General features: G+C 41.7%; 1 protein-coding gene and 1 non-coding gene across 9 annotated transcripts in view; both read right to left on the reverse strand.

Moving 5' to 3' along the window:
• Positions 1-18,961, reverse strand: part of CNOT1 (CCR4-NOT transcription complex subunit 1) — a 50,752-nt gene that overhangs the window by 23,926 nt on the left and 7,865 nt on the right. For 2 of the 8 annotated variants that reach the window (XM_072346093.1, XM_072346092.1), the window contains 19 exons: positions 18,636-18,743; positions 17,526-17,624; positions 16,968-17,036; positions 16,813-16,867; positions 16,189-16,392; positions 14,566-14,734; positions 13,289-13,415; positions 12,908-13,018; positions 12,296-12,466; positions 11,852-11,979; positions 10,180-10,420; positions 8,845-8,964; positions 8,010-8,132; positions 7,629-7,780; positions 3,815-3,965; positions 2,619-2,820; positions 2,096-2,242; positions 896-1,020; positions 39-325 (listed from right to left, as the gene is read on the reverse strand). In XM_072346093.1, the coding sequence (XP_072202194.1) occupies positions 39-325; positions 896-1,020; positions 2,096-2,242; positions 2,619-2,820; positions 3,815-3,965; positions 7,629-7,780; positions 8,010-8,132; positions 8,845-8,964; positions 10,180-10,420; positions 11,852-11,979; positions 12,296-12,466; positions 12,908-13,018; positions 13,289-13,415; positions 14,566-14,734; positions 16,189-16,392; positions 16,813-16,867; positions 16,968-17,036; positions 17,526-17,624; positions 18,636-18,743 (2,789 nt within the window). The remainder of the gene's footprint in view (positions 1-38; positions 326-895; positions 1,021-2,095; positions 2,243-2,618; positions 2,821-3,814; positions 3,966-7,628; positions 7,781-8,009; positions 8,133-8,844; positions 8,965-10,179; positions 10,421-11,851; positions 11,980-12,295; positions 12,467-12,907; positions 13,019-13,288; positions 13,416-14,565; positions 14,735-16,188; positions 16,393-16,812; positions 16,868-16,967; positions 17,037-17,525; positions 17,625-18,635; positions 18,744-18,961) is intronic. The other 6 variants (XM_072346098.1, XM_072346097.1, XM_072346100.1 and 3 more) reach the window with 3 other exon arrangements.
• LOC140257546 (small nucleolar RNA SNORA50) lies at positions 3,363-3,498 on the reverse strand. Its single transcript, XR_011905054.1, has one exon. It is a non-coding gene; the product is annotated as a small nucleolar RNA SNORA50 (small nucleolar RNA).

The following is an 18,961-nucleotide window of genomic DNA, read 5'->3' on the forward strand; positions in this document are numbered from 1 at the left end:
CATTACATGCGCTGTTTATTACCAAAAAGACCACTCACCTATTTTTAAACCTATCTAGTGCGGCAATACCAAAATAGTACATTTTGGATGCAAAAGGCTTTCGTAAGGCTTCAAGAACGTAGCGAAGGGCCAGGCCCAAAGCCATGTAAGTAACCAGTCCTTTCTCTATTATCCCACCAAAGAGGCAGGCTGTTATGTGCAGCTCTTTGTCTGGGTACTGGGGAAAGAAACGGTATTCCTCAAATAAGTTCCTCAGCATACAGTTAAACACTTCTCGTTCCCGTTTAATGTTGGAGTCCTTAAACCTCTGCAGCATTTCCAAAACCTGCAAGCAAAGAAAGCAGAAACCTTTACCAACAGATGTTTATTCCAGCTCTTCTGCATCTATGAGTTTCAAGTACGCCTATAACTAAGGTAGGTGCCAGACTGCAGTCAGCATTTCCACAAAGGCACGTTTTAGCTAGTACACTACAACTAGCTTTCTATCTTCAGACTTGAATTCTCTCTCCTTTCTTTTAAGTAACAACCTTAATACTTCTTGCTACCTCCAAGCCCAGTGCTTCAAAACTACAAAAATTAATGCTCTGTGCCTCCCAGAGTTTATAAACACACAAATACATTAAACTAAATTAGTAGTACTTTGAAAAGCAAGTACATCACATACGTAGGATTACTCTGAATCTAACTAAAACAGGAGCATCAGTGCATACGTTTAGAAGTTGCAGTCATTTTCAGATACTCTAAAAACAAACGCATTCAAGATACAGTATAATTCAATAGATTGCTTGAAGGCACACTAGAACTTATTTTGAATATTCAGGCTTCTACTCCAGCTGAAGTCCTGCTGCTGTCTCTATCTCTAGGCAGGTAACAACTGTAACAGAAGGGAACTCACCTCATCTACAGACATGGTTGGATGTGGTGGATGGTTATAGATACGCTGGAAGTAGCTGTTTGCCTCATCATCTATTTCTTTGCTAAAGTTCTGATTAGCCTCTGGCCACACCTGAGATAAGTCAGCTGTTAAGAAAAGGTAAGAGGTTACCAGCAACTTCAGACAGTCAATATCTCTTCACCTCTTCAAAAATCTGTAAATAATCTGCTAGTTTATTTTAAAATAAATCAGGTTACTGAGTCTTCCCAGTAGCCAGGAATTCTTATTTAAACATATTTTCAATACATTTATACACAAGAACTGAATTCTAGGTAGGAATTAGTCTCTTAGTGCTTATATTCTTAGAACCCACTGCAACCCAAGCTAGCCTCAGGTGGCACCTAAACCAAATGAATGCAAACAAACTAGGATGAAGCATGCTACACAACACTAACATGCAGACAGACTTTCACACAGACTTTCAGGCCAGCCAGTGAGCTTCAAGCAGGTTTTTACTGAATGCTCAAGCCCCAAAAGAAAGAAAAACAAAACCAATGATCACTAAAGCTGCCTCTGCTGCCTACAGATACCTATAACCTTGATTTTTTACAGACAGGTAACAACAGTTACATGGAAGACTCAGTATATGAGCAGGCTTCCTAACAGCACTATTTGTTTGCTTAAACATGCGAGCCTACTTAGAGTTATAAAGGAACTGACAATAATGGCTCCATTTTGAGGACCAGATCATTATTTTGAGGGGAAAAAGAGCCCAGCACCTTCCCACCAACTCACATTAATTTGATTTCTTTTCCAGCACCGCAGGCTGCTTCACTGCTGTGCTGCAGCAGGACTTAACCAAGCTAGCTACGATTAGTCACCTTACAAACAAAACTACATCCCACCCTTTTACAATACAAACAACTCAATGAAGAGCAGGATAAGACTCCTGTTTAAAAGAGCACAATTAGAAATAAAGGACAGAGCATGCTGCTCATGCAGTTCCTTAATGGGTTGTATTTACTATTTTTTTTCCAATCCCACCCCCAGTTACTTGGCAAGCTGCTAGCATAGAAGTCGAAAAGCACCTTCTTCAGACTAACAGTATATTAGAAGAGCCACATTTCTATTACTTATCACCTCCAGAACAAAGCCATCCCTGAAGGAAATGCAGATTAACCACAGTCACACTTCACAGTCACAGACAACACTACCACTTACAAGGTTTCATCTTACTCTGCTGGAACGTAGGCTGGCTCAGTCCAGATGTGCTCAGCTTCCTTTGCACGAATGGGTCATTGTTCACTGCAGGAAGGCCCAGGGCTCCAGTACCTATGCCAGTCAGGCTACCCGTAGTAAGACCACCTACTGGAAAGTAAAGAAGGTATGTCATCTCAGCTGCACCCTTCATACTATGCATGCATCACTTGCACCACCTTACTGTTTCTAATAAATAATCAGAGCTACAGAGCTTCGTAACTTAGCAGTTCCTAATCCCTGTCCCAGCCTAAAATTATGCTGATTAAGTCTGTTAAAAACACTCAGCCTCTGGACTCTCACATGTCCTAACTACTACAGTTGCAAGATTTGAAAGCACTGTTATCAGCAGTGACCAAGGAACAAGGATAATTCCCTCCCACAACAGACAGCTATCTGCCCAGTGCTTCCGATCATGGTAAATAATGACAGTGTCTTAACTCTGATGCAACAAATATACAAAATTCTCCTGGCTAGATAGCAGTACCTGGAAGCTGTGAAGAGAGTCCTCCAATGCCACTGAAACCTGTTGTCTGGTTTTGGGTGGAAAGAGGGGGAAAAGCTTTTGCTGGTGACTGAGGAGTACTGAAGGCAGAGCCCAAGTTTGGAGGGAAGCCTTGCATGCTCTGGGTGTGAGGAGCAGCTGAGCCACCTAAACTCAGAGACGCCATTCCTGCAAGTGAGTCGATCTGAATGAAAAATAGAAGAAGATTATACACAGACAGCCACAGGTTGAAACCAAGCTCACTCTTGGTATGTTTCCTATGAAGACAGCTTCATACCAAAAAACATTCCTGAAAAGAGTCTGTCTGCATGGTCACTTTAAAGTCTGAAATCAGACTACCCCAAAAGAGCCATTTGCCTATAGAACGCTATGTTATCTACCCAAAAGATAACATGACTAAGGCTAATGTCAGCTGTTTCACTTCTTTACATCACTTATTTGCAGCAGGTTGCCATGGTATTTGGTACACAGGATAAACAACTTCAATAAAGTAACAATTTATAAGGACACTGAAAGTAACACTTTATAAGGACACTGCGCTCTGTGTTGAGTTTACATAGTTTGCTGATGCTTCAGACATTCTTCAGTGTTAAACTGCCACTATTTATGTGAAAAGGTTTTTACCATTTTAAAATCCACTGCTGAATGTAGTTGCTAGAAGCAAAGCATGTCTGCAATGCGTTGCTTCCAGAGGAGGAAGGGATGATGAGCAGCAGGGAGTAACTCAGATGTACCTTGTTTTTAAAAGAGCAGTTCAGTTGAGAGCTGAAGAGCCCCAGTTATAACAAGTCCTTATGCTCTAGCACTGCTGCTTGGCCCGTGAAGCTACAAACAAGACACACCAGGTTCAAAGGCAGTGCTTAGTTCTCAAGTGCTAAATAAAATTCACAGACATCTAAAAAACCCTCCATTATTTTAAACCAAACCAAACCTCTATCACTGTTTGGTATTCCCATCCTGCTACACTTTGGTTTCTTACAGACATCCATGAAGTGAGACAGTTCTGACCTACAACCCTCAACTTTCTTTTAACAGAAGAATGCCTATCTAGATATGCAAGAATAAAAACGAAAGGAGCCAGATGTTAATATATTTAGTCCCTCTGCAAAAGCTCAAGAAGCACACCAAAATTAATGCCAGCCAACTGCTTCCGAAGACGCAGCACCATCTTTACCTACCTGCACAGGAGAGATGGCATCCAAGCTGCTCGCACTGGGCGGGCGGCCTTTGGGCATGACTCCAGGTGGTGGCTGCCTGGCCTTGTTCATGACATTACTGCAGTTGGCTACCATGGTGAGGATGGTCTCCGACAGCTCCTGAGAAACACTCCTAGAGCAGAAGAGCATGACGGTGAGGCACGTAACAATCAGGAAATCCAGGCCTGTAACTGATGATTTCCCTTCAGAAGATGGGGCCACATTTCACACATATTAAGTGGCAAAACAAACCCAGGAGAAACTATATATGTATATTTTTTGAAGCAGTTGCATTAGGTTCCCCCCACCCCAACCCTCTTGAGAGAAATAGCTGTATATTAGATGAAGAATTTTAACTGCAGCTCTAAAAAATTCCACTTCCAATGCATTCCTCCATTTTTAAGAACTCAAATCCTGTGCTACGCAGTTTATCCCTGCAAGTAATGGCTTATGGAAAGACAGGATGTGTATCTGTCTGCGTGACTCCAACAGCCCTAAAAGCAGACAAAGAAGGCTGCAGATAAGGACTATGTACAGCATAGCTTCATGAATTCAGACAGCAGCTTATGCTGTAATCCCTTGGTCAAATCGGCTCCTAAGGGCTCCCCCCATCCTCAGGCTTTGTCACTCAATCATTGCCAGTTGAAATTTCTAAACAGAAGTGAACTCACCAACAGATACAACATGCCTAAAAAGGTTGGACTTAGAAACAAGCATACAGAAAGATGGAGTTAAGTAACCCCACACAATTCCCTTCTAATTTTTCAGTTTGTGAACTAACAGACAGGTTTCATTTAACCATTCATAAACGTTTAACACTGACAAGAACTCTCCAGCTATTCAAAGAACTTGTATCAAAACCCAACAGAAAACTCAAGCTTAGGCCTGAAGTCATTGCACAACCAAGGGCAGTCAGCTCCTTCTTCAAAGTATTCCAGGGTCTGGCTGCCAGGTTTCCAAAGACACACCTAACCACAAGCATGCTCGCACAACTCCAACATCTCACTCCAGAACACACAACCAACTATTTATGGCTTTCCTGACCTTTACTTCGACCTTTATATAGCATGTACAACTAAAGCAGCACATTCCTTCTTGCAATGATGCAACTATGTCAAATGCCTCCAGAGATTCCTTATTTTCAATAGATTTTCATGCAATTTCTACAGCGCAGATGTTGGGATGGGATTGTAAAGAATGAGGAACAACTGTGATAATAAGGCAGGAAAACAAAGTTTTAGTCTACTGAAGCCAGGCCAGCTTTCAGCTTTGTCAGCTGGCCCATTACAGACTAAGCAGGTCGTTCTCCAAAGCCAGTGCCCTACCGCAGCGTGGGGAAAATGCCATCCTGGCACAGATGGGATTTCTGTCCCTTTGTTTCGTTCAAGTGCAACCAGACCAGAAGGCAGAGCTCTGAGCACCGCATGGGCAGGCTCAGCACACATGGTATGAGTTTGCCTACCCCCCCAATTCCATAATACTACAAGTCTCTAAATTTACAGGCACTTACAACCAATTGAAGGTATTGAAGTAGAGTTTTCTTCATGCAGGGGATGTTTGTAGCCCTGTATGATCCTATTTAAGCAGGGAACAGGAGCAGGGCTGACAAGCTCAGGTCAACACAGTTACCACTCTCTGTTCTTTGCCCTGCTCTTTTTTATCATTTTTTGGCAGCAGCATGCCTGCAATGTTTCCACTTAAATATCACAGCGTGCTTTAGTAAAACAGATTCCAATCTGCTAGAGGCCACTGACCATATGGCAGCCCACAGTGCAGTTTAAGATGGGCTTACAATCCCAAGCTTGATTCCTATGGTGACCAGTTAAAGCCATTTGTGCCTTGGAACAAGTCACTAACTTCTTGTCCTGCAGAAGACTGCACAGACTGAAAATTAACACTTTTGAGTCAGATACCACTGCATATCAAGATAGATAACCACAATATCTTTTTTAATGGTACAAAACTGGGGATTTTCACAAAGCTGCATTTGAAGCAAGTTAATGTGAAGCAGTAAATAGGGAGACACGCTCCTCTATCAGAACAGATCCTAAAGTTCATGCTTTCAACCCTGCCCAAACCACTTGAGCTTCAATTGAAAATCAGTAAGTAATTAGTAGAAAAAAGCTATTTCCTTTTTGAAGCATCACTGCTACATGCCACAACAGCAGAGCTCAGAGTGACACAAGCTGCATAACAGAAAGGGTCTCAGATTAGTGGTTAAGAGAAGTATCTCCCCAGACAGAAAACCACAGAAGAGTTAACTACAGCTTAACTGATGAGACTGCTCCTAAATCAGTTACCCACAGTGGCAGACTTCAGGTGGCAAAGGGAATTGCCCTTCTGGACACATTTCATGTTTACTGTGATTTTAATACCCCAGTCTTTATGATGCTTGTTTCCATTTGTGATTGGAGAAATCAAAGCGATCCCTTCCTGAAAACAATCTTGGTGTTTTCTCTTTCACACTCAAAGAAAATAACTGAAGGAAAATGACTGCAAGTAGGTCACATTCCTGCATAGAAGGGAATGCAGGTTGCTATAAAAAGAAACCAAAAGCTGAGAGAATTGTGCCAGTAGAGAATGGGTAGCTTCTGGATTAACTGAATAAATAAAACTTGGTAACACATTAAAATTCAGGACACAGTGACATTAGATGCAAGTTAAATCTACAGTTAACTATTACATCCCTAGATCTGGACAGGGTAATAAGGCAAACGTTGGGCTGGAATGGAATATTACGGTCTTAAAAGATGATGCACCGAGTTGAGAAGTAACAGATATTCTTTCTGTCTAAAAGATGGACTAGAGATTAATGTTTCAGAAACAGCATATCAGTAGATTTTGAAGTTTAATTGCACAGGTCCCAACTGAAGACAGGAAAACCCTTTCTCCTGAGATTTTACCATGACCTCAGAAATCCCCTTGCAGTGCAAGCACTGACTGTGACAGTTCTGTGCTGGTATTTATTCCCTACTGTTTATTTGAGAGCTGGGAATGCTCTCTGACATCCATACAGATGTTTTCTGTATCTGTCAAGATAGCACCAGATGACAATACATCTACATCATGTAACAGACATCTGGTCATGCCAGCATCTTCAGATGTCAACATTTAACACCAAAGCCAGCTGCACTCCCAGTTTCCAGCCTTTCTGGCTCATGGGCCACAGGGGGCTACTCCTGGTTACCTGTGAAATACTGCTGCAGTCAAATACTACTCTAACCTGACAGTGTTAAGTGACCCCACCAATATTTTGTTATTTTTACCTAAAATTAACACAGTATTTAAAAGTTGTGCTCTCCTGTCCATTGTTTAATCTTTCTCAGCTCCAGGAGGGGTGTGTTACAACTCTCTAGGACCCACAGTTTCCTTCTACATTTTAGCTAAACTAACTCATGTGTAGAACAACTCAGCTATTTCCCATCCTTTGACTACTTCAGAGACAACAGAAGTTACATGTCAGGTTTCAGTTTTGTAACATTACAACCTCTATCCTTTATACTGTCATAGTTTTAAATGATGGTGCAACACTCTGCATTTATGATCCATGTTCTTCTGTCCAAATAACAGCACTGCATCTAGTCACTAACCCAGTACCTCACTAAGCAGCCACCCCACAATTACCAAGATCACCCACTGTCTGACTATGAGGACAAGATCAATTTCAGCTTCCTGTCGTGTAACCTACAAGGGAAGCTTCAGTGTCAGTGACAAACACACTACTGAAACTGGCCATACAACATTATACAGAGTTTCGAGAGGATGATGCATTCAGTGTAAGCAGTATAACCCTTACCCAGCACAAGCCTGCAGGCATGCCAACATAGTTGCCAAGGTTTCTGGAGGAAGCTGAGCACTTTTGGGTTGATCTTTTTCTGGAGCAAGGCCACCTAGGATAGATGGACATCTTCTCTTTAAGAAGGTCATGCAGGCTTGGATGAAGGGCTCCTGTGGAAAATAAAGTTATCTCAAACTCCCATCCACATCCAAGGCACTATTTCAAACTTGGCAATTGTATCATGGAAAGAATTACACAAAGTTATAAATTACAGCTCAATGAAAGCGTGGAACTATCAGACCACAGACACTTTCCCACAGCTTTAAATCTATTTATAAAGTGAAAGTGACTTAAGTTAGTCACTGATAGAATACAGAAACAAGAGAAGTCCTGCTTTACCCCATGCTCCCGAATTTTGTCTGTGAGCCATTTGTCAAGTTTGAGGTATTCTCGTCGAGAGGCAAGTGCAGCAAGGTCAATAACAAAGGCAAATGGAGTACCATTTAGCAGCATCGACAAGGCCTAGAGGGAAAAAAAATAAGACTAACAGTGAAGACATAAGGACACCCTTTCTCCTTTCTTTTCTTTCTAATCTCCACATACTTTGTAACAAAGTAATCTTCTTATCACAGGCTGCTGTGCTTTATTAGTCAACCATCTGCATCATATACATATTTTTGTGCTTGTGGCACAAATAAGCAAGAGCTCTTGAGAGTATGGTGCCACCTTCCTGAAGTGGCTTTCTGCTTTTTGAGTTAAATTCTTCTATATGAACCTCTACCAGTGGTCATCCCTGAACGCAAAAAGCAATAAAACAAAACTGACTTGAAGCTCTTGCACTTTGTGACACCCAATTATTTTGCACCTAGCTTTAGGAAGTGATAAAGGCCTTTAAGATATCAGGCAGCCTCCAGTCTTTCATGAACACGTAAACAGTAGCAAAGTAGTATTCTTAAAAAACCTCCATCCCATCAGTCTCAGAGGTGTCACCTTCAAACAAATGCCTGAAGGATATTTTCCACAATTCCCATTTCAGTGGTGTTCAAGGTTAAAACAGTTGAAGCTCTTCCTGGATTTACAGTACGTGCACGAAACAAGCAGCTCTATCATACTGCTTCTTAGCAATTTTTACTAAATGAGTCACATCTAAGTTAAGCTTAACCTTTGTTACAAGATGAGCAAGTCTGCATAAGACACCAGACAGAAAATAATGACGGTGCTTTGCAAAACTCACCTTCAAGTCTTGCGCCACATCAAGAATACGTGACAATTTTGCCTGGTCATACTGCTCCCCTCTCATGTACCATTCTGCCATTGCATGCATGATAAGCTGGCGAATCGAAGGAGACTGACCCTAAGAAGAATTAAATTAGGATTGTACTTCACGTCTGTAGGAAAAGGATCGACTATTTGAACATTTAGTAAGACACCTTACCTATAAAGCCTAACAAAAACACATTTACTACTCTGCTACAGATCATTCTTTCCTCAGCTGGACTCTTATCGTGAGGTAACAAAATTATCCAGGAGCTCAACTAAAAGATGTAGAATGGCTATGAATGATGAGAATGCACATCCTTTACAGGATTTGAGAAGCCTAATTCCCCCCACCCAGTTACACACATACAGCTTTTGGAATAGATAAACTGTTTATGAAAATGTTATGCCCAATGTTTTCCAAAGTGAAAAATGCAGTATACACCTGGACATGGAAAAATCAGTTTCTAGCTCTTGGCTCACACAGCAACAATCCTAAACTGCAACTCGTCCTGGCTTTTGCTGGCAGCGAGGGTTCTGCTTAAGGTCCCCTCATCTGTGGAAGACAAGTGTCCTAAAGCCGTGGAACAACACCCTGTCACAGGGCAGCTATCATTTTGTCCTTTATCCTGAAGCCTATCCTGTTGAAAAATTGCATCTTCCTGCTATTTAAGGACCATATACAAAAAGCATCACCTGTATCCTACTTCCTATTCTTCAATTCAAGGATATATACAAGAAAAAAATCCATTAAACATTCATGCTGCTGCAGGTAGGGAACAGTCCTGACTTTGCAGTGAATAGGGACTAAGACCACTAAGGTCAAGACTCTTATTGCTGACTACTATACTCTAAAGAATTAAACATTAAGACATAGGGACCTTCTGGGATGAGAGGAGAATCTGTTATTAAGTCCCTTCCTTTGATTTGCATTTACTAAGCTACCAGTAGGCACGGTAAGTAAACTCAAGATGAAAGGGAAATCCATAGAAAAAAGCTCATTCATTAGGAGCATGGAGTTTGTACGCATCTTTGCCCCCTCTCTGCATGGAAGTTCTCTTTGAAGGTCAGCCCTAACTTTCAGAAAACACTCTAAACATTCAACAGAAGTCACTGTCTATGCAGTTTCTTTCTACTTGGAATAGCCTCCACCTTTTACTCAAGCACACTGGTGGACACTATTTACTTTGAATTTCTTCCCCTTACTGCTTAGAATTTCTACATATTAAATGTGTGAGCTTCTCTCTCTCAAAAATAAATAAATCAAACTTGAGTTAAGATGTACAGATTTAGCAGCAGTGAAAGCACTTACCTGCCCATGCCATGCATAGTGCAAAATGATGGCAGAGTTGGGATGGTTGCCAAGGAAGATCGGCATGAGCGTGGAGATGAGTTCATGGCGCAAGGTATGCCAAGAAGTGTTGATCTGCAATAAGGCCAATACCAACATATCTGGGCAATGCTTGATGGGAAAACTGAAGAGCTGCTTAACCTGCTCATATTGTCCCACTTCTGCCAACCGTAACAGAGATTCAATCAAATCCAGGCTCTTCCTAACAAAAAGAAATAAAAGACAGACAAGCCCCCCACATAAGGTTACAAAGCAGTCTGCTTATAGTACCCTGCATTTAAGCTGTCTGTAGCATCAACTGCAAGACTACACCCAGTGCAAGCAACCTGAAACTGCAGCTCCTACTGAACATAATTAAGACTCCAGGAGCAGCCTTATCTATGAAAAACAGCAACAACAGACAAAATAAAGATAGATAAAAATAAACTGAAATGAACTTAAGAGCTCTTCTCAGCTAGATGTGGGTTACTGGAATGAGTGAACTTGGAATACACTTTCAGAAGTAAAATACACTTCTTTTGTGACACCTGAGATTCCACACGTGAAACCTATGGAAAACGTTTTACTTCTCTGTTTCACAGAGGAACTATATAGCCACCTTCTCTGACTTGAACCATCTTCCCCATCCTTCAGTTCCTTATTTCAGGCCACACATCAGAAATAGAAACAATCAGCACTGAAATCAGCCACACAGATATATTAAAAAAAAAATAGATCTGTAACTGTCAGCTCAGAGTCAAACAATTAAATTCTGTGCAAGAACTCAAGCCTAGAAACTCCAGTGGAGCTCTTGGAACAGCTCCAGAGGAGGCCACTAAGATGGTCAGAGGACTGGAGAACCTCTCCTATGAGGAAAGGTTGAGGGAACTGGGCTTGTTCAGCGTGGAAAAGAGAAGGCTCCAGGGAGACCTCACGGTGGCCTTCCAGCACTTGAAGGGAAGGTACAAACAGGAGGAGGAATGGCTTTTACAGGGGTGGACAGTGATAGGACAAGGGGGAATGGTTTGAAACTAAGCCAAGGGAGGTTTAGGTTGGATCTTAGGAGGAAGTTCTTCACCCAGAGGGTGGTGATGCTCTGGAACAGGTTGCCCAAGGAGGCTGTGGATGCCCCATCCCTGCAGGCATTCAAGGCCAGGCTGGATGTGGCTCTGGGCAGCCTGGTTGGCGACCCTGCACACAGCAGGGGGGTTGAAACCAGATGATCATTGTGGTCCTTTTCAATCCCATTCTATGATTCTATGAATAGCTCTCCAAATTAACTATTTAAATCCCAAGACCTATTTCAGGTGGAGCAAGCTTCTCCAATGTTATCTTATGAAAGGCAGATTTAAGATCCTAACTCCTCTATCACAACAACCTCCAGTCCTAAGATTCACCAAAATAAACTTGCAGGGATTCTCAAAACAATAAAAGCAACAACTACAATACATTCTCAGACGTTATGGAAATATACAGGAAGTTCAATACAAGGAACTTTTACCGATCAAACACAGGAAAATAGTCACAAGCTCATTTACTGGAATTTACACACAGCTATAGAGATATCATGCTGCATTAAGATTAAGTCAGATCTGAACAAGTCGTCTTACTCTAAATCTAGGTAAGAAAAGCAGTTTGGGGAGAGCAGGTTTACCATGTAGCAATTTCTCGGTTGTCATCTTCTGGTGGTGCTTTCAGGATGTCTGTAGTAACAGTATGACAAGGGTAGTCAGCAAAACAAAAGATGTCCGGGTTTATGAGGGAATGTTGGATGAAGGAGAGCTGGAAAGAGAAACCAAAAGCAGTTTAGGTTGCTGGAGTTGCATGTTCCTTCACAGCTTCATTTTGCAAAGCTCCAGCCTTTTTGTGCAACCAAGTAAACTAGGTGCTGGGCGCAGCTGCATGATGAGTCAGAACCCTGATAAAGACAAATGACATGACATGTGGAGCCAGTGACCATCTCCTTCCCTACAATGCAGACACAAGTTCTCAAACTTGACTTGTCTGAACATTCATATTACCAACCTACACCTGCCACTTGAGAAATTCAGAAGCTTCTTAAGTGATGTACATACAGACAAAATGTTGGTAAGCTTACCTGGCCCTCTGCATGCTTCCAAGGTCTGTATATGGCGTTAACTGGAAAAACTTCCATGCCTAGCCCTCTCTGGATGCCAAACACCACAATATGCAGGCCTTTGCTGTCACGAATCTGAAATCCTGGGTGGTCCAATTCATAGGTTACTACTTTGAAATCCAGGCTAGGATTCTGTATGCAAAAAACAGGAAAGCAGTCAGCCTTAAACATCACAGTCCTCACTGCTTGCTTCTAAGAACCCCACTCCCAGTTTGTGCTCTTTTAAAAACAAAGTTTAGATAGTTGTACAAACACGATGCAAGCCAGTGCTTAAAGCCAGTCCATGAGTTTGCACCTCCTCCAGCACTACAGCCAGTAGCTGACCTTCCTTCCAAAGATGAAATTAAAACCAAAACAACTAAAACAGCTCATTTCTTAGCACTCTAGCTCATTTCTTTTATAGACTTTCATACACTCTCCAGAAGGAGGCAGAAGGATCTGACCAGCTTCCGAGAGATTGAGATTCAAAGCCATTCAGGCTGCTAGGAGCTTGAAAAGCTTTGTATTCACAATGGGACATGCCCTTCTTTGAACTGCTCAGCAATGAAGATCAAGGCGCCCAGGAAAACTTACCAGCTCTTTAAGAACATCAATTAAGACCTCCACATTCCAGGTATGGGCTTGTGCTCCATCACTTTTATCTTTGCCATCACTCCAAATCCCACTGCCAGGAGCCGAAATAGACTGCAAGTTAAACATATCCAATCAAGTACTGGCTAGAAATAGAGAACTCTCTAAGCCTGCCAGCCACAGAACTTCTCACTACAAAGGAAAGCAGAGGTTCAGACCTGTAATAACACCACTTGCATGCTTCACTCAAGAAGGTATTACAGAGATTTATGACAGAACCTTTGGAAGTATAAATACTGACTAATAAAAGCTTACATTCTTAAGCTTTCATTTCCCAATTTCTGCTTATTAAAATACAAATAACCCATCCTGTACAGCACTCACTTGTAATGGAATACCATCCGTCAACCCCGAATGGGTTCGAGCCATCATCCCCAGAACCCTGGCAACCTGGGCAGCCGTCACCTCCCGAACTCCAAACTGCATGATTATGTTGCGACATTCTTCAACACTAAGGTGGAATAAAACAGACCTCAGTAATGCCCATCTTCCTTCAAACAACACAGGTTTAGTCCTCAATATGAGCCTAACCCAAAAGCAGCCACACATCTACAGGCTCCTGTTACCATGGTTAGGTATTACAAGCACTCTCCTTGAGCCCTAATAGCTGTACTATAATAATCCATTTATGGAAAGGTAACAGACACATAGCACAAAATAAACATAATATATTCAAAATAATTCCTCAGTAGAGGCATTCTAACTATCATCTAGTTTTTCTTCCTATATTTCTGGTAATTCTGACAATTCACACACATATATAAACAATCATTGGCGCACAGTATCTGTGCTAGGTGCAAAGATGTGTAGTCATGCTCACATCACTCTCAGCAAGCCTACACAGCTCTGTAAATGGCAGCCTGTTTCACACAGCACTAGCAACTCTAGCTAACAGAGATGCATATTTCGCATTTTAGAAAAGGGGAAGATAGCCAAGAGAATCTGGAACGCTCTGAATGAGAATGTGGGTTAAGTATGTACACAAATAAACTTGCCCTGGCTTTGTGAGTATAAGACAGCTGTATTTCTACCAAAATAAGCCTAAGCAGGCACAGGCTTTGAAGCAGCTGTCAAGACACTCTGTTTTATCACCAGCAATTCACTATCATAATTATATTCCACAGCTTCAAGTAATCTTAATTATGAAGTTTAAGCTTTGATAAGCGCGGTACAAACAAGAAGCTGCTATTGGGCAACTCCCTTGAAGAGACACAATTATCTTCAGCTCTTCTATAATTCACTTCATGTGGTCAGTGAGCTACCAGGAGTGCGCCATAAGAGCAGAATAGGATCTAGGTGGAACTCATGTTTACTAAACCATCTTGTTTTTAGGAATGTAACTATCCTCCTTGTTTGTAAAACCTTCCCAAGGAAGGCAAATATCTTTAGCTAACAGTTTTTACCATGATAACATCATAAACAGCTTCAACAGAAAAGCTACACACAACAGAAGAAAGCAAAGCAAAATAAGAATTAAACTATTACGAGTTTGTCTGTTTTAAGTTGTTCTTTTTCTTCACCTTGTGCATCTTGAGAAATGAAGAAAGCCACCAGCACCCAAAGTGCTTGATTCCATATAGAAAAAGTCTTTTCCTACAAACCTTGTACAAAAGCCATAGCCAACTTCTTGCATGAAGTCTGCCAGAGAACTCTCCATCATTGTTTTGGCTATCCCTCCAGAATCAGGCAGGATCCTGTCCATTAGAATGTCCCGTTTTTCAGGGTATAGAAGTGGTGCAAGCACCACAGGGCAACGCTCCTGGGGAAAATCTAAAGGCAAATGTAATGAAACAAAGTCATGTCAAAGACCCAGAACAATAGTTGTTATATGCAACTGGCTACTCAGAAACAGAATGCTGTACTAGAAATTTAGATGCTGCTCCAAGTATTCTTTCACCCCACCTAACAGTTCCCTGCTGGCTCTCGGATATTCTGAGCAAACAAGAATGTACAAGAGGCTACATCAACATTTTCACTGCAGCTGCCCAAGACGACTAGCAGCTGCAGTGGGAGCTTTGCAGCTACAGACTGCCACTAACAGCGGCCACCCAGAAAAAGCACAGAGCAAGAAGAAATAAAGCGGTAAAGAAGGCTCTCCCCATATTGGGAAGTATTAGGAAACAAAGGAGTTGCTATCAAGTCCTGCAGCCTAAGAAGACCATCTGTCAAACTGAGGCACTTGAGGATGGAAGGAAAATACTCTTCCTCTCAGGAAAATAAAGTTTAAGGAAGACACAGCACTGAGAAGATGAGAAGTATTGGTGCCAGTTCTATTTACAGCAAAATAGCAGAGTAAAGACAACTTACGGGCAGGCTTTCCTTACAAAGCACTGTCTTAAAGACAACACATAATACCTCCAATACCCTTTGGGGCCACTCAGAGAAGAGTTCTAAGTTTCCCAGATCAAAGTAAGGAAAATAACAGAAGCTAACACACTAATTAAAGCAAGCACGACCTAAGAAGTCACACCTAAACAAATGGTAGACACCTGCTCTCCTGTGCAAAGGATGCAATCCTCTGTATCTGCGTAGAACCAAGCAGTGGGTCGAGTTAAACACAGGTTTTGAGTCCAATTTCTCAACCTTCTCAGCACCCACTTTGGTTTTGGAAAGGGAAGGAATACTACTTCATATCTCACTGATATCATCCCCTGCCACCACACAAGGTGAATGGGAGATTCCAAGCATTTAATTAGTTTTACTTGAAACCACATCCCCACAGTCTGCTGGTATTTCATAGATCTGCACCCAATATAAAACACCCAGTGTTTACTTCTTCAAGTTAATGATTTTAAAGCTTTTCTTTTAAAAAAAAGCATGTTAAAGACTGTTCCTCACCCTATAGATGAGCTCAGGCTTTTCCAACTACAGTGCATTGTGATGTCTTAGTTAAAACTACGAGTGCCAACCCACACAAGCAAACAAGTGGACAAAAGTATCACCTTATTTACTTTGCTTATTTATCAGAAGTCTTTCAAGAAAAAATACACAACACCAAACAAAAGCCAAGCCTTGACATTGTCTCAAGCTATCGCATGCTGAAAGAGAAATACTATCCAGGCCAGAAGTCAGAGCAGTAGTACTTCTGTCAGTTCTGTTAGGAAAAATTACTGAGTGCTACCTCAGCCCCACCCCCATTCCAGCAGTCTGCACTGACAGCACATTTACAAATGCCCATCTCTAAATTTGCACTTAGTCTGCTCCCAGAAAAACACCACACTTACCTCTACGTAATGTTTTGAGGAAAGCGTCAATCTGTTCCTGTCCCACCCCAAAGGCTCCCTTCTGCCCAAAGAGGAGATGGGAGAGGAGAAGGTGCAGGACCTCTATTGCGATATCTTGGAAGCCACCTTCTTGATTTCCACTGACGTCCGCGTCAATGTAAGAGCGTAGAAGATCTGGGAGTTTCTGTTTGATAAACTGGGCAGCTGTTGAATGCAAAAGAGAACAGAGTCACAAGCTGAAATCTGTTTTCAATATAAGGATTTATTTTGCTTAAGTACCAATCTCTCACTCTGAGTTTGTTGAACACAAACTGCAACAGTTCAGATTTAAAGATAGACTTCATAATCCACACCTCTGAGCTTAACTCTTAGTGGACAACCAAAACAGTAAGACAGTACCTCAAGTTTGACTCATTACCTAGCAAGTCACTTATGGAAGGGACCTCTGACTTCACAGAAGACCAGGCAGCCTCGTTACCTCTTGCCCTCCCCAAAAAACGCTTTAAGACTTCAGCACCTTCACTGACTGCAATATCATACATGCAAATATCTACTTATTTAGAAAGCCCCCTGCTTTAATGGAAAACAATGTCTTTGCTGCAGCTTTTTGGAAGGTTCACTTACCAAAACCTCGTAGATCTGAGCTGAAAGAATTCAGTAAAGCGAGACCAAATATCACCTACAAACAAAGCCAAACACAGCAGTAAGGAGACATCGCCCTTTTCAACAAGCTCAGTCATAAAACACTAAAACAGTCTGAAAATAGAAGGTTCACCTACCTCTTGAACTTTACTTAATTTGATGACTTTACTCAATTGGGCAAATAAATGGGGTGAAGGCTTTAGACTCTGAAATTAGTGGGAAAAGAAAAGGTAAATGAAGCTTATTTTGTGATTAGTCTCACTTGTAACAGCAGGCAATTGAGATGCTTGTTTGCGTGTCTTGAATATTAGTTCTACCACAGGTTAACGCAGCTTACAGTGGAAAACTAAGAATCTCTAGAACTAATTTTGGATCTGTCTAAACCAAAAGTTTACTTTCTGTATCAATCTAACTTCACAATTAAATCCCCATCACGGCTTTTATACTGACAGAAACAGAAGCACTGATGATTTACTATGGTACCATCTGCCACACACAAGCCATTAGGTAACAGACATTAGATTAAGCTTTCATTTATTTCTTAAGAGTTATTCTCTGAGTAACTAGCTCAACAAAACACAACAGGCAAGTTCAACTTTACCACAACCAATTTTAGCCATTAAAAAAAAACCCCACAAAACAGGAAAAGCACAGAAAAAAAAAAACAGTAGGACCCTTTGCACAAACATACACACCTTCTGATAGTGCAATGGATTGTCAATGGCGTAGGACAGCGTCGAGATAAAGTTTGGTTTTGTAATCAACGACGCACACTCTTGGATCAGAAATTGAGTCTGGGAAGAGCAAAGCAACTTGAACATTCATATTGTTTTGACACAGGACAGTAAAACAAAGTTTCTACTTTTCACTACACACAGGAGAACTAAACATAAAGCACAGAAGTCTTACAAGTGCCTAAATTGTCATTTGCAGTCATTGAATTTGTTATTTTTTAGTCAAGTTTACTTCAAACTCTGTTTGGTTTTCCCTTTAAGAAAGAGAAAGTGACCAAACACTCTCCATTCAATGGTAAAGAAAACTTACTTGCAAATGTGAGATGCTTCCTTTTCTGTAAGCACCCTCACACACTGCAGTAGGCAATCTAAGAATAGTTAGTTCTTATTCGTGAGTTAACAAGTCTGCACTAACATTGCTGAAGGATGAAAAACATGAGCTAATACCAGAAGTGTCAGTGAACTGGGACAAAGCTTTTTGGGACAGAGGCTTTCAAGGAAAGCATTGTGTGTAGTGAAAAAAGCAATTGTACATAAGCTGTTTTCCCAGATCAAGGTACTTTAAGGGTCAGTTATCAGTAGTTCACAGTCTTCAGATTACAGGACAGTCAGAGAACGGCCCGGGTTGGAAGGGACCTCGAGGATCATGAAGCTCCAGTCCCCCTGCTGAATGCAGGGCCACCAACCTCCACATTGAATACCAGCCCAGGCTGCCCAGGGCTCCATCCAACCTGGCCCTGAACACATTCAGGGATGGACGGGTCATCCACAGCCTGTCTGGGCAGCTGTTCCAGCACCTCACCACTCTCATAGTAAAGAGCTTGACCCTGACATCCAACCTCAATCTTCCCACCTTCAACTTAAAACCACTTCCCCTTGTCCTGTTATTATCTACCCTTTCAGAGAGTTAAGAGTTGTCAAGAGATGTTTGCAATAGAAAAGCCACGTGCCATAGCAGTGGTTCACTTGCAGCTACCATCTTCAAACCCTGCATGCTCAGAAAGGATCACACCCTGTTACAGCTTTTGCACACGTAAACCCAACAAGCAACTGCCCGAGTGCAGACTTTACCTGATGGAAATCTTTGCCACTGCTTTTACCATCGCCACTGAAATCCACGTGCGAGAATAGACAGCGTAGTAAATGCCTGTCTGCCTCGGGACCGTGCCTGTTCACAATCTGGAAGAAAACATCCAAAATAGCATTGGTAGAAAACAGTAGTGATAAAGCATGATCCGGGACTAATGCCATGGACACAGCAGTACTTGTAGTGGTTCATTCACCTACAGCTTTAACACAAATGAGAACACTGTCCCTTTTAATCAGTAACCTAATCAGTAAGCTAAACAAAACCATGACAAAGACACGTCATTAAACCTATTTGTAGATTACAGATA

The sequence above is a fragment of the Excalfactoria chinensis genome, chromosome 11 (genome assembly GCF_039878825.1).
Source record: "Excalfactoria chinensis isolate bCotChi1 chromosome 11, bCotChi1.hap2, whole genome shotgun sequence".
Lineage (NCBI taxonomy): Eukaryota > Metazoa > Chordata > Aves > Galliformes > Phasianidae > Excalfactoria > Excalfactoria chinensis.